Source organism: Chelonus insularis, unplaced genomic scaffold, assembly GCF_013357705.1.
Source record: "Chelonus insularis isolate UGA/USDA-ARS -01 unplaced genomic scaffold, ASM1335770v1 contig_117_pilon, whole genome shotgun sequence".
NCBI lineage: Eukaryota > Metazoa > Arthropoda > Insecta > Hymenoptera > Braconidae > Chelonus > Chelonus insularis.
Genome location: NW_023276358.1, coordinates 750060 through 766013, shown reverse-complemented (window position 1 = coordinate 766013; position 15954 = coordinate 750060). Strand labels below are relative to the sequence as shown.

General features: G+C 26.4%; 1 protein-coding gene across 7 annotated transcripts; it reads right to left on the bottom strand.

Annotated features, from left to right (window-relative positions):
• Positions 1-7695: 7695 nt before the first annotated feature.
• Positions 7696-15954, bottom strand: unk (RING finger protein unk). 7 transcript variants are annotated; one of them, XM_035079124.1, is made up of 12 exons: positions 15092-15954; positions 14214-14423; positions 10789-11211; positions 10491-10714; positions 10033-10151; positions 9652-9846; positions 9395-9587; positions 9041-9309; positions 8748-8960; positions 8502-8663; positions 8233-8394; positions 7696-8143 (listed from the first exon to the last, which is right to left on the bottom strand). In XM_035079124.1, the coding sequence occupies exons 1-12, from the start codon at positions 15148-15150 to the stop codon at positions 7985-7987; spliced, it is 2388 nt and encodes a 795-aa protein (XP_034935015.1). In that variant the 5' UTR covers positions 15151-15954; the 3' UTR covers positions 7696-7984. The 7 variants fall into 7 exon arrangements, with proteins under 7 accessions (XP_034935015.1, XP_034935005.1, XP_034935023.1 ...); XM_035079114.1 differs by having other exon boundaries at positions 10033-10163; positions 15092-15953; XM_035079132.1 differs by having other exon boundaries at positions 9652-9831; positions 10033-10163; positions 15092-15953.

Here is a 15954-nt window from a genome sequence, read left to right as displayed (position 1 = left end):
TTTTTTTTGAAAGTTTTTCGAATTCTTAGTTAAATAATTTCTATATAGAAACACTACAATCTTATTCAAATAAACACCTTTGTAAATAACACAACGCTAACAACCAATGACATTAATATCAATAATTAATAATAGTATAATATACAGTTATGATCATATAAGCTAAATTTTATAATTAATTTGTTGAAACTTAAATTTATACACAGTAATGTATATAAATATATTTATTAATTATTGAAATACGAATTTCCTTCACGTGATTAACGACTTAGATTTATTATGTAATGTCTCCATGCAATGTTAATACTAGTAGAAAAATTTCTAAACAATCATTTTTTAATATAAGTTTATTACACGCAGAGAAATGTATAGTAAAAATTACCCTAAATTTTATGATAATTTGGTGACACTGCAGGGTGGCGGTAAAAAATTACTATACACATTGTAAAAATTACTGTGCACATTGTTGAATTTTTAGGGTGAAATTAGAGTAAAAATAACCATGCAGTTTAGTAAATTCAACAATGTGCACAGTAATTTTTTCAATGTGTATAGTAATTTTTACCGCCACCCTGCAGTGTCACCAAATTATCATCAAATTTAGGGTAATTTTTACTATACATTTTTCTGCGTGTACTAGATTAGAAAACATTCTGGAGAGAAAAAATTATTCAACAAATGAAATCAACACTTTCTCATATTTTTAATCTTGAATATAAATGTTAATTCAAAAAGAATTTCTCAATATCAGTTCTTCTGGTCTTCGATACAATTGTAACTTATGCATAAATTAATAAAAAAATGTTAAATTCATTTTATAAAGTAAAATAATTTTTTCTCTCATGTTAGATTAGTTGAATAAAAGAATTATATATAATTAACACATATAAAACACGTTAAGCCCAGTCAGAAAGTATACATTGTATTTAAGAATTATTTTTTTCTTACGTATAATAAGTAATAATAATATTAAAAAGTGTTTATTATTTAAACCATCTTAAAAATTCGTTTTCCAGGTTACTTCGTATTATTTGTTAATTAAAAAATCTTAAAAGTAGTAAAAAATTAATTCTCCAATCATTTCAATTAATGATATGAATATATTTTTTTCATTTATGCAATTATTCAGTTATCCTATATAAATGTAGAAGTAACCACAACCAGGAGATATTAAGATTGCATTTTAGTTTATATAAATTTAATGTTTATGTTTATATATTTTCGTCTAGTTATTGCATTATATTGATTTCTTAATTTGCATTTGAATTATTTTGTTTTTTAAACATGGTTTTATAACGAAAGATAGCTTTAATTATCGTTATTTTACATGGTCAGTTTGTTACAATATTATTACATTTCTAATCAAATAATTCATTGTTACGATTACTATAGACAATTAAATTTGCTACACACCATTTAATTCATTAAATAGAGCGGTGAAGTATGCGAATCATTTGTATCTAGTATTAAAGACTTGTACACATAACATAACATTCAAATTACGATAATTAAAACAATCTGTTATTGTTCTTCATAAAGTTTATGGAGTCTTTTGTCAATGCACAAAATTTTCGAACGATATCTTCAGATGGTTCTTCTTTTGTTTTAACTTAAACAATTAATTAATTTCATTTAGTTTAATACTCGAAAGCTAAACTTGTCATGTTCAGAGAAGACCCAGCCTTTGGTCAACATTAGTTTACAAAAAGTTAATGTTTAATTATTTGTATAGCATATTATTAATAACATCGCAAGTGAATTATAATAAATATCAATAATTATTAATTAGTATTATTTATTGAGTAACTATTTATTTTTTTCATCTATTTATTATTATTTTTTACTCCATTTTATTACTCTATCTATGCCAAATGTCTTATTTGCGTTGGGGTTGATGTTTATACAATTAAATTTATTAATTATAAGCACTAATAACATTTAATCATTTTATTAGAAAATGTTTTACCACCATTAATCACTCGTTAACTTTAAATTTTTTTGCAAATATTTGATATTTTGTTAATTTCTTTATTTATGTCTATTTTATTGTTAAAATTTATATATTGTTTAGGCTACAAAGTTTTGTATTCTCATTATTGTTCCGGAAGACGGTTTCGTCATAATATTGTAAAATTACTCCCAATTATTTCGATGAAATCGCGATAATGTTATTAATTGAATCCTCCGTATTGAGTTTAATAAAAATCATCGAAGCAATCAATTATACACTAATAAGATTAAATTAAGAAAGAAGAAAATAAAACAATATGTTAATAAAAACATATTGTAGATGTATAGTGTATTGTTAGCCATTAATGAATTAAATTCTTTAAATAATTCCTTTAAAGTAACAGTATTAATTGATCCCATCGAAATGGTAGGTTGAAAATAGCAGCAATACGTTTTTGTTCTATTCCTGTCTCTTTGTAATGACATTTGAATCCTTTTTTTTATTTTTTTATCTTAAAATAAAAAAATATTTTTAGAATTTATATTGTTTCATAAATTCTTTTTTGTTGTTTGTTTTTTTTTAACATGAGACTTATTCATCTTATTACTTAAGTTTAAATTAATACGTGCCAACATTTGGCACAATATTTCTTTTTATCTAAAGGAAATTTAAACAATATTTGTATGTAAATATTGTTCAATTGCATTGTGCTTATAATCCACTGAGAGATTAATCATTTTATTTTACATATTATGATAAAAAATTACTTGCAATTTAATTCTTCAATGAAAATTTGAATTTGCCTTCAGGTAGCCTGAGATACTATTTTTTATAATCCTCATCTCAGTAGTCATTCTAAATAAATAATTAATTTATGGATAATTGATTTTTCGATACTTGGTATTTTGTTGTTTCCATCAGAATAGACATTAGAATTTTTATTTTAAGTTAATTAGAATAATTTTTATAAAAAAAAATAATATTGTCATGTTAATGTAATGTTTTCAAAATATTTTTATTACTATCAAAAATGTAAGGATCATGTTTGTAATACGGATTTGCATGAGAAATTTTATCATTAATTTATACACACTTTTTAAAAAAATTTTTTTTTTTTTTTTTTTTTTTTAATTAAACAATACTGCAATTTTATTTTATTACGTTTTAGCTTCCTATTTATTCATCAATTTTTGACTTTTTTGTGAAATTACTATTTCATTTATTCATTCAATTATCATTCATCATACAATAGTCTAATGATTATGTTTAGATAGTTTGTCTGAAGTGTGCAGATAATTCTTCCACTCATTCATGTGCTTTCCCCCTCGATTTAATTTCGAAAGTCTTGAGAATTTCGATAAGCATTTTTATTTTATTCAATATTTCTAAAAAGTAGTTTTAATATTTTTTATCCACTTGTATTATTATTAATGCATAAAAATTATTATATTAAAAGCGTATATAACAATAATTTTGTTGTTTAATACAGGAGAAGAATCATTCACACAAACAGATCAAGTATAAAGCGTGTATACTTCTCGAGTATGCTTATATTTTGTCAAAAATATATATATTTTTTAAATATTTTTATATTTTTCAATTAATTTTTGTTCATAATATTTATGTGTATTATTTACTTTTTTATTACCGCTCAATTTGGCCTGCCCTATTGTTGGTTTATTTCTTTTATTATTATTTTTTACTATTTATTTTACTTTGTGCAACATTGAAAAATTGTCAGGTTACAATATTATTCACTTATTCATTGTTCTTATATTTTCAGACAGTTAAAATTATCTTTTATACGTAATTTATGTTTGTTCAATTAATATTTCATTTTTTCTCACTTTCACAATTTGTATGATGATCATTTATATTGATATTAATTTTTATAATCAGTATTTAATGACTGGAAGCAGTCGCTCAATAATTATAAGGGGTTGCATTAATCTTAGGCTACAAAGCGTTCAAGTCAAATTATAACAAAATTTGTTGTTCATTTGTTTAATAATTAGCCATTATCAAATAAAAAATTGTGCTTTACTTTGATACAGATATAAGTTATTAATCGTATAAAACATTTAATTGATTCTAAGCCTTGCAATTAAAAAGAAAAATGGTTCCGTTAATTACACATTTGATAAATATATTTACTAAATAATATGGTATTTCAACCATTAAATGGAAAATTTTGTACAGAAATAGATCAAATGAAAGCAAACAAATACATTAGAACCAACCAACCAATGGGGCAGTAACTTTATAAATGTTTAATGTTCTTCTATCATTATTAATAAAACTTGCTACTATAATCAATCACTTTGTTATTTTCCTATTATTCTATGTTTTATTTATTTTGTTTAATCTAAGTTTGTTGTATTTTTCACAATAATTTAATTTGAAAATTCCTATTATTGTAATTATAATTATTAATATTAATGTTAATGTTGTTATTGTTATACGATTATTATAATTCATAATTAATATCATTATTACAATTATTATTGTAGTTGTTTGTTGATGTAATACAATTCATAATTAAAATAACATTACAAATTTCTATATCATTCACTTTATTGTATTAAATGTTCATTGTGTTATATATAGTAATATTTTTTTTTATTCTATTATACTCAATATGACTGCGAAATTTCTATTCCTGTTATTATTTCAAATAGGCCTATTTTATAAATAACACATTTATTATTAATCAGTAGTTCTTACAGTAAATATTCCTGTAGATATATTAATGATTTTTTTAATTTATTATATATGGAAAACATAGGTATTATTATTATTTATTTATTGACATTTTTAATTGATTAAACTTCCAGATAAAATGAGAATTTAATTGAAAAGGATCGCAGTCATAATGAGATAATTGAAAATGTAATCTCCACAAGTACAGAATTAAATAAAACTTATCATTAGAAAGTATGGTAAGAATTCAGTTAAAAAGTTTCATTGCTTTTGGTTATGATTAAAAATTTCTTTCAAGTCTTATTAATTTTTTTTGTATTTATCCATTGAATTGTCAACTTATTAGATAATTATTCAATCTTTCAGTTTTTCCATTTAATTTAATGGAATTAAATATTCAGTTAATTAATGACTTTCGATTTGTTTTATTTATTTTAATACTCTGTCAATAACACTGTACTTACAGAGAGTACACCTACCTAATTACGCATCTGACAATTGTTTATCGCAGCGTTTAATTGGTTAAGATCCTAAATAGCGCGTTATATTCTTTATCTTCTGGTACTTACGGTTTTCGTCTCTAAATTTTTTATAAACTTTTATAATTTCATTGATAATATGTCGTATGTAATCAATTATAATTAATAAAAAAATATAATTTTCAATGCTCATATATTTTTTTTTTCTTTTTCAATATTAATTTTAGTTATTAGGAAAATTTATATACTCTTTTACCAATATTATTAATAAATAATTAAAATAATCTTTAATTTTAAGACAGAAAAATAAATTCTCGATTATGGTATACATTTTAAAACCGTCAATACCAAAGAATATAATCTGTTAAATTAAAAACTTATTTTCCATTTATAATTTAAAGCCTATATACTTCAGTTTTTTTAATTTATTTTTTTTTTTTTAAATTATTTATTTTTTTTTGTTTAATTAAAACTGACCTAATAAAACTTTTCTTTTACTTTTTGGCCACGTTTTTGATATAGAATATATATAAAAAAACTGAATTCTGAATTACTTGAAGCATTTATTTTTTTGATAATAATTTGATAAAGTCTACCTATTGTAATACCCTCTTTGTCTATTAATTTTTTGTTAATTATTTCTATCATTAATTACTTTTTTACACTAATCATAAAGTTATAACATCTAAAATGACAATACTTAATTGACTTTACATGAAAAAGAATAGTTCAATCATAATCAACTGTTTTTCCATTATTTTAAAACATTCGTATTCATATAATAATTTAAAAAAAAAATAGTGAGTAGTTTTTATTTGAATAGTAAATTTGTCAAGGGTATTACACACTAAAACCATTGCTTCACTGTATTATTGTTTAAGATAACTAATTAATTGAAAACATTAAATAATATTTTTTGTATGTAAAGTTGGTTGTAACGATTTACGTCTATAAAGAAAAAATTTGATAATAACGTCCTATCTATCCTAATAATTTATAAACCTTAAACAATATTTATTTGAGTTTAATATATGTTATTATTTTTTTTTACAGTGTTAACAACTGCTATTTTGAAAATTAAATTCATTTAATTTCTTTTATTTAATTCCGAAATTTCTCTTACCAATTGCTGTTCTTTTTTCTATTTTATTGTTTTTCATTAATAAATATTATTTTATTTGAACAAGAAATTAGGATCTTCACTAAAAAATATAACGTCTTAATAAGCCATACAATGTACAATCAGTTGCATACTTTTTTAATATCTAATTTTAATTTTTATTACTTATTATCAGTTCATTGTTTAACTATTTTGATTCAATTGAAAAATTCTAAATCTTTTTTTCTATTTTGTCACTCTCATTATCATTCGTATCTTTTTGTTACTTATAATTATTTAGAAAAAGTACCATCTAAAAATCCAAAAACATATTTTAAATTTGTAAACGTTTATTACTCAATTATCTAATATATTTACTATAAATATATATATTTATATATATATCAATTATTAAACTTCAAATGCTCACACAAATATTAATTTTTATTTATTAGTAATTAACTTGAATTCAAATTTTAAATTGCTACAATATTTATTATTTAATATTTAAATTAAAAATGCTCTATAAAAAGTATTTGTTTTATTCCTATAATTTATCCTACTATTGAATAAAGAATTCAACATTGAAGACGACAATGAATTATTTTTTAAATTTTTTTATTAAAATAAAATTAATAATAAGAATAATAATATGAATATTGATCAATAGTTAATAATTCATTATTACACTATATTTCTATCTAGTTATATTAAGAATCATTTTATTAAAAAATACATTTAAATAAGAAATGCTTTTAGTAAATAATTAAAAGAAATTAAACAATAAACTAGAAACGATAGTTGCTATGAATGCATTCAATTATTGATATTTATTTGATTACTATCAACCAAGTAAATGTCCCCTGAACCACCGAGTAAAAATTCTGTTAATACTTGAATTACTACTTATTAACTATAAGAATTGAAAAAAAGAAAAAATTTGAAATGCAAAGTGCTTTCAAAAACTATGAAAAATATACAAGTTTGTGTTCAAACAATGCACGATTCATGCATTGCATGGCTCATAAACGTTTTTCTTTTATTATTATTTATTCTTATTCACTTTGTTGCGTTTACCTATTATTTATTAAAAAATTTTCATCGACTATATTTCATATTTTATCTCTTCAAAAATCCCATTTGTTTCAGACTATTATCATTGTACTGATTTTCACGTCAATGTATTTGTTCAATTTTTAACTTTATATTCATCAATTAATTATTTAACTAATCAATTTATCATCTATAAATATTATCAGTTAAATAATTAATTGTCTTATCAATTCATTTGAGTTGAATTAACTCATTATTTAATGTATTACTTATATAATGACACTCTACACACATTGAAACATTAAAATCTTGAGGCATCGTTATGAAATCTTCACTCAATTGAAATTAAATAAAAAATTATAAAAAATGGACAGTATAAAAAATGTTTATAAGCCTCCATTGTAGCGTCTAAATTTTTTTTGTTCAAATTTTCGTTAATAGTTTTTCATCATTTGTTTTTAATTCTGTCATAATTATTTATTTTCTTAACTTACGATTTGTAGTGATGGCAGCAGCTTTTCTTCATTTTATTCAATTATTACCACAGTAAACTATTTTTGTTTCTGATTTCTTTCTATGTTGCTCACTTTAATATTTATTATAAACTGTTTTGGCAACTAAAAGTGTTAAACTTGTCACTGTCACTATTAGTAACAGTTTATATAACAGCTTGCATTATAGAATATATTAAATATGATTGATTTAACTGGTGGAGACAACGGGAGTCTGACAGTACGGGCACTCACGTTGATTTGGTGCACAGGTTGCACAAACTACGTAGTGATTACAAGGTGCTAATGTCACTGCACGATTTTGTTCCTCGCAGACCATGCATTTGTTAGCTGTTTCTCTGTATAACACCTATAATCATATCATACAACAAAATTTATAAGCGATTACTCAAAAATTGTGAACTTATATACTATTTAATTAATTAATTAATTCAATACCTTCTCTACTTCTTCAAGATCTTGACGTAATTGTGATTGAATTGTTTTTAATGCTGTTATAGATAAATTCCTCAATTCACTTGTTCTTTTCAATGCATGTAGATGAGGACCGCCATTAGATTGTTCATTTTCTACCCGTAGTGCTTTTACCTGCATTAAAGCCTAATAAAAATAAATAAAATACTATTAAATAAATAAATAAAAACATAATATCAATTAGTTTATTTATTTATTCTTCTATAATGAATTAATTAATAGACTGAATGTACCTCATCTCTTTGTTGTTCAGCAATTGTGGCTTTTCTTTTAGCTTCTTCACTCTCTGCATGCCAAGCTGCACAAGCAGCACGTGCTTGATTTATCCTCTCATCCCAAGTTGCGAGTTGAGCTCTACTTGATGTTAATTCTTCCCGTAGCCTTTGAACTTGCATCTAATAAAAAATAACCATGTGAAAAAATAACCACTGTTTTGTATCAGTGAATTATTTTATGTGATAAAATTATTCTCTCTGTACCTCTGAAAGTGATCCTGAATTACTAGGGCTTAATGAAAATGCATTTACAAGTGGAGATGCTGCTAATGGTTGTGTACGTGATGGCGATAATCCTTGACTGGCAAAATCGAATAAGCTGCTGTTGAAACCACTCAATTTTGATGCAGAACTGCTTAATTGTGAAATATGATTGCTAAATGGATCTGATACTGAATGACTCAAAAATGGCATTGTCTATAAACAAATAAAAAACACATTTTTTATATTTCAATATTTCAACTTAAATATTTATACAATTGAATGAAGAATCTTACAGATTCAATTGAATCCTGAGGAAATCTGGACCCTGTCAAAAATCCAGCGGATTGTAAATGTTGCAATGGACTGGAAGTAGATGGTGAGAAATTTGAGAGAACAGAACGTTCAGCCATTCCTGGAATATTTACTGGAGCGGAACTTCCAAGTAATCCTGAACTTGCCAAACCCGCTGATATTGAATTACTTATTGGTGAACTAGTATCCCTGTGTATTGAATCAACTAAATTTAAAGGATCATCTAAATGCAGTTCATCCAATGCATTACCTGAAAGGGGATCAAATGATTATAAACTGATACAATCGTACGTTTTAAAACTTCTTCAACTCTTCTAAAAAAATTTTCAACTTACCTACTACCGATTCAACGGTATCATTAGGATAAAAAGAACTACTTGAAAGAGGAGATACTGTGGTCAATGAGTGACTACTCAAAGTACCATTTAAATTGTAAGGTAAAAGTAGATTTTGTTTACGTTGAATTTTCTCTGATTTTGTTAACAAAGGATCACTATCTATTGCCATGATTTGTTTTCGAATTTCATTCTAAAATAAAAATGAATATAATTAAAAATAATAAATAAAATAAATATTTTTAATCAACACTTACTATTTGTATAAGTGAATTAGGATTAAAAAGTATATTTGTTGAAAGTTTCGGTTGATTTACAGCATTTCCTATTGAATTTGTACTGGAGTTATGAAGCTGTGCGCCCGGTGCTTTACTATGAGAATGATTACTGCCAAGACTACTCGTACTCGCTGATTCCGAGACTTCGCCGCTTCCATTCTGGAATCCCAGAAACTAATGACATTTCATTATATTTGGATTTTTATAAAATCTTTTCTTAAGCACCAATTTCGCTTAACCCACAACATCTTCATTTATTATTATTTAATATTACAATATGTTTTACAATTATGTAATGGAGATACATAAGTTTGAAATTTTATTACAGTTTCTATGGATTAAAATGAAATCAATACTTACACTACTATCGCTGAGTTGTTTGTCTTTATCATGGGACCGCTTATCAGGTGGCAATGCATTGCTTAGAATATCCGCCAAATTTGTACCACAATCAAATGGCACGGGCAAACTCATTTCTTCTGTTGGCACAACTGCTCCATCAGCAACCACACCATACCATCGTTGCAATATATCAATTACAAGATAAAATGTGTGATTTTTTATTTTTATCATTAACGTCATTTAAATACTTATCAAATTATATTTGCAGAAAATGAAAAATAAAACGTAATTTTTTTATTTTCCAAGCATGTTAATGAGATACACCAAAGCTTTTTATGGAATTAATTAATGATAAAATCAATAGAAAAATTTCTATTCGATTGAATGAAATATAAAAAAAAAATCCAGAAGTTAATGATGAAGGTGTAAAAGCACACACTTAGACTAAAAAAAAGTATAGTGATTGTTTTACGTACGATTGATCATAGTAAACTCACGGTCAACATGTGCAAAGGCACAGAAGACGCCGCGGGGACAGTATCCAGCTTGCTGAACATCGTTGCACTTGGTTGACTTGTAAATTTCAGGATGAAATTGTTGTTCAGTTCGAGTATGGCAATACATACAGGCATCTCCTTGTTCACAGTTTCCTGGCTCGCCCCATTCTTCTCCATGTTTTACATTTGGACACGGAGTAGATCTACATATCACATTAGATAAAATTAGATATCATTAAAGAAAACTATATTTATTTCAAAATAATTTTGCACTTACCGATATTTATATTTTCGCGGACTTCTCCTTTTATCTTTGCTATTATGATACTGAGGACAGGCGTATCCTTGTCTACAAAGCCGAGGTGGCCTCTTGCATGGCTCAGTTTTGTAATTACTGAGAACATAATTAGTGTCCTGCCACTTAGGATCTTCATTCATCAAATTTCTCTCTTTGTCCAAAATATTTGGCCCATTTGTCGAAGAATTTGGATCTGAATCTGGATTTTCTAATGCTTGAATTTCTTTTATATCATACACAGGAGGACGAAGGTCATGATTGCCATGTGCAAAAGCACAATGTGGTCCATTTTTTACACAAAATCCTCTTGTATCTGTATCATGAACACACATACATGTCTTATAATATCGAAGATGATAACGTCTTTCTGTATCCCCAGCTGTTCGGTGAAGGAATGGACATCTGTAAATAGAAATTATTTATTTTTTACTTTCTTCATAAAAAATGTTTCTCACTATAAAACAAAATCTTTTTTATGCATTGGTAAAAATAATTTGTTTTCATAAAATAAATGAACAAAATTATTAGTTGTATTGAAATTTTAAATGTATGATAAAAATTTACTGTTGCTGAAATTTATATTATGAACTTTTAATTTTTAATGTTGAATAAACAATACCGGCTTAAATATTTTAAGTATATTTTTTCAGTATAATAATTTTTTACAACATGATCAAAAAGTAATATAAACAGCATAGACTGAGTTTACATAGCTAAAATAATTAACTCTGAGATAAACGCATCGTTAAATCCTTCCATAATCTCTATCTACATGTATACAGAAATACTCAGCTCAAAGCCAAATGGAAACACACATAATTCGCAAAGTTGGAGATCCGTAAAATTACCTTCATCAGCGGTGAATTAACAGTCGAAATATCTTTTAAATCATATTTTTTAAAAGATAATTATTTGAATTATAATTGATATGAGAAACTTAATAAAATGTTGAATAAATAACAGAAAAAAAAACATTTCTCTCATCAAAATCAATATTACAGCTTGGAAAAAACAATCATTGCTCCAAAACATGAACATAAATAAGGGATTATAAGGAAAATTGTTGAAAATATTTTTGTGAGAGAGTTAAATTGTACAATATTTATAAATTCCAATCAGGTAGACAAAGAAAAATTCATGATTCTTTGTTACGAGTATATATACCAAGAGAAAATCAATATCAGAAAGCTTCTTTGTTTGGGCTTCCCCCCGCACATACCACGAAAATTTTGGAGGGAAAACAACTCTTACAACTTAAATACCTTTTTCATTCACCCATTCTTTTATTTACTTTCGTATTTATCATCTCTATATATTAAACAATCGAGTGATAATAATCAAAATAGTTTACCATAGCGATGTATACTCTTTTCAATTAATTTTCATAAATAGAAAAAGAAATTTGAATCTCATGAAATCGAATGTTGATATATAAATTTGCAGAAATAAATAGAGTGCATTCAATTTAAATTTAATAATCAAATAGTCATTGAATGAAATATAACTTTATAGAATATATAGATAGAAATATTTATTGTAGAGAAAGGATTTTTTTATGGATACCTGCAGGTCTCGTGTACTGTCACGTTTCGTACAATAAATATTATGTAAGCCGTAAATATGTCAGAAAAAATTACTAGTCGACAAGTCTATACAACATAAAGTTATGCTTTATCGGTCGTCGTTCTCTAACAGCAGGTAAACGTTTTCAATAAAAAAAAAAAAAAGGTAGACAATATTTATGCCATTGGATAAGACATTGAGAATACTGAAAATTTTTTAGAAAAACGTGTTGAAATATTTTAAAATAGGTTTACGAGGTGATTTCAGAGTTTAGTCATTTTTTCAATAAATTATGATAAATACGGTATATTAAAATTACATTTAAATGTATTTATGGTTACTTTAACTTTCACATAAAAAATTTACTGAAAATAAATTATTTTAGTTAAATATTTCAAATTTATTATCATGTAAGATTGATTGAAGTCTCCAATTCATTTTTTAGAAGTGATTGAAAATATCTAGAGTAAGAAATATCATCTATGTAATCACGTAATTCTAATATGAATCACATTGTAATAAGAAACATATAATTATTCTAAGAAATATTTTTATCTCATGATTTAATATGTTTATTTAATGCTCTGCATTTCCGTTACAAGATATACCCGTAAAAAAAACTCATTACACACAACAATATATTCTTATGGCCGGCTAATTTTATATTCCTAGTATTACGATGCTAGACGCCTGTTTAATTAATTACGTTTGTTGAATAAAGTATGTAAAGAGTTGAATGAAACGGTTTATACAGAAACTCTAGTTCGTCAAGAAGAAGAATGACATTTCTTTGTCTCTTGGATTGATGAGTTAAGCTATGGTGGAATAAATTGACCAAATGGGATAGACGAACCGATGTACTAAGATAACATCAATAATCCCTGAAACTAATAATACTACATTTAAAAGAGTTTTTTGTATCCATTACAACTGGAAAACTCTACAAAAAGGAAAAATGACATCTCTTTGTTTTTCACTTGCAGTAACATAAAGTGGAAATGATGTTATACGGCTATAATTGGTTCCACTATGATCTTTATGGGTAAATAGATTAGGGTGAGGCTCCCTGCTACCGGAAAATGCCGGTTCTACACAAAGAAAACCCTGAAAATCCGTCCCTTTTCCCTCACCATTGGCCCACTTACCAAGGTTGGGGACAAAGAAATTTCAAATATTTGGCTTTTACTTGAAAATACATTTAACAAAGACGTCATTGAAACTTAACAAGTGGTGTTCAAGCTTACATTTTCCATATTTTGATGTTGAAAATTTTCATTGTTTGTCTGTACTCATTCTATTCTCAACTGTTAAAATTTAATTTAACTAAAGTTTGGAGAAGTGAAAGTATGGCAACAAGTTGCTGATGTACGTGATAAAAATTCATAAAGATGTATATGTAAATTTCATTGAACAAAAGGAAAAAAATTTTTTCAATGAGTAAACTGTCAGAAACAAAACGTCATCGTCGGGTTCTCCCGACAAGAAAATGATACAGAGAAAAACAATAACGTCATAAATCGATAAGGTCACCGCAAAATGTGATATTTAGATGAAATTATTTGTACCAAATGAAGAACAAGCATTTCTTTTTAATTATCTAAAAAAAAAAAAGAAGTTATTTATTAGTATAGAGATAATGATTAGCTTAACCTTTCATAAATTATATATACCAGAAAGTAAACAAATGAATGTAAATATCGTTTGTTTATTTTCAGGTTAAAATATGTTACTCTAATTTTTACAAAAGATACATTGTTTAAATGATGCAGTTTTGTTTTGTTTTTTAAACGATTTTTGAAAGCACTCTTATTATTTTATTAGAATAAATAAGTAATACTCACTCGTCTCCATCAGGGCATATGCCGGTAGTTTCATCGTATTTGGTACAATAATTGTCCGCGCTGTAGTTAAAGGTGCGGTCTCGTTTTCTCACTGGTCTGCGTCTCCGTTGGTTCATAAAGTGCCAGTTGAAGCACGTGAATGGCCGATGCTGTGTGCACTTTCGCTGTATAAACAGTGGACATTGTTCCACACGAAATTCCTTTAAGTATCTGCAATGCACAAAATCCACTGTATCACACATGTTTCTTTCTAATATTATTTACAATAATAACAAATTTTCATTAAAATTCCACAAGAATTATGTTTTTTTTCATTTTTCTTCTTTATAATTTGCTTCTTTTTTTTTCATACTCACAACACTTCTTGCACCATTATTCATTTGTATAGTATTATCTTTTTCAAACTAGAATAATATTTTAAAATCGTTTTTCATAAATAATGAATTCTCTACATTTCTGTCACGCAAGTTTATTCTTTTTTTCTTTCAATAATCAACTACAAAAAAAAAGAAAAAAAATTAAAAGATAACCATTGAGCAGAAACATTTGATGTTATTTGAGAAATAATTGTCTGGTTAGGACTCAGGATTTGTAATTTTTGCGATAAAAATTTCTTTTATGGTTTAGTTGCCCTCGAAACATTATCTCATGTATTCCTTTTCTTTCTCTTATGCTCTCTTCGCAACTTCTCCTCCCTCTGAGCCCACGATTTACCCTCCCTCCCGTGATTTCTTTGACTCCTCTTTCCTTCTTCCTGTCTTTCTCGCCATCTACTCACTCAGCTCACACACCGTTATATTTAAGTTTGTAGATATAGCCATGAAAACGTGGTATTTATCACACAATGCACTTGATTTTATTGACGAAACTTGACTTACGTGTAATGATTCGCTTTTTCTGCTTGAGCTGTCAACAAAGATTTTGAGTCGGACTTCATCTTGAGGGTCGAGCGACAACAACATAGAGCGGCGTCGCGGCCACTGCCACCGCCGTAACACAACACAATTCGCGCGCGCGCTGCTGCTGGGACACCCACATATAGAAATGAAACTAATATTCGACTCTTCTTTCTCTTTATCCTACTCGAGATCTTCTTTATTCTATCTTCGTCACTTAATTCTTTGGACTAACTCATTTATTGCACCCTAATACTATTAAACAAGTGATACTGACGCGAGGCTCGACGCAAATGAGACGACTGAAAGGAGGAAATGAACAACCAAACGAAATGGAAATAGAAATGCCTCGTGTTAGTTTACGTTAACACATGAGACATACACACAAAAGAACCGCGACAGCGCAAGCGCGTTTATTCACATACATACGCGACACACAATTTTTTTTATGAAAGAGGGCGCTGATTGCAGTCTAATGCGCACAAGATGTAGTTATCCGCGGACGCACGCCTTTTTTAACCAATCACCCGCTTCTACTATATATCACGTGACCTCTAATGTTTTCAAGGTCACCCATGTTGTCATCTACCCCGAAGTAAACAAGTCCTATGCCTGTGGAACCGATAAAACCCTTCGAAGAATATCTATTACTACATAGGGTTCTTCTACTATTGATTATCTTTTCCCTTAAGCACCACTTTATTTTTTTTCGCAAGTTTTTTATAGCTTCTCCATGACACTTTTTTATTTCATATATTTTCAGTTGAAAATAGTTATTTGTATTTAATTATTATTATTCTTTTTTTTCAAATTCAATCATCAATTAATTATTATTATGCAAAACT

Bases quoted from the DNA above. Each gene is read 5' to 3' on its own strand.
- unk (XM_035079114.1), bottom strand. From the start codon at position 15,150: ATGAAGTCCGACTCAAAATCTTTGTTGACAGCTCAAGCAGAAAAAGCG. The intron at 10,164-10,490 runs GTACGTAAAACA...CTGATGGAGCAG, and splicing joins TGAGTTTACTATGATCAATC to TTGTGCCAACAGAAGAAATG. The intron at 8,144-8,232 runs GTATTGAATTAA...ATATGATTATAG, and splicing joins ATCTTGAAGAAGTAGAGAAG to GTGTTATACAGAGAAACAGC.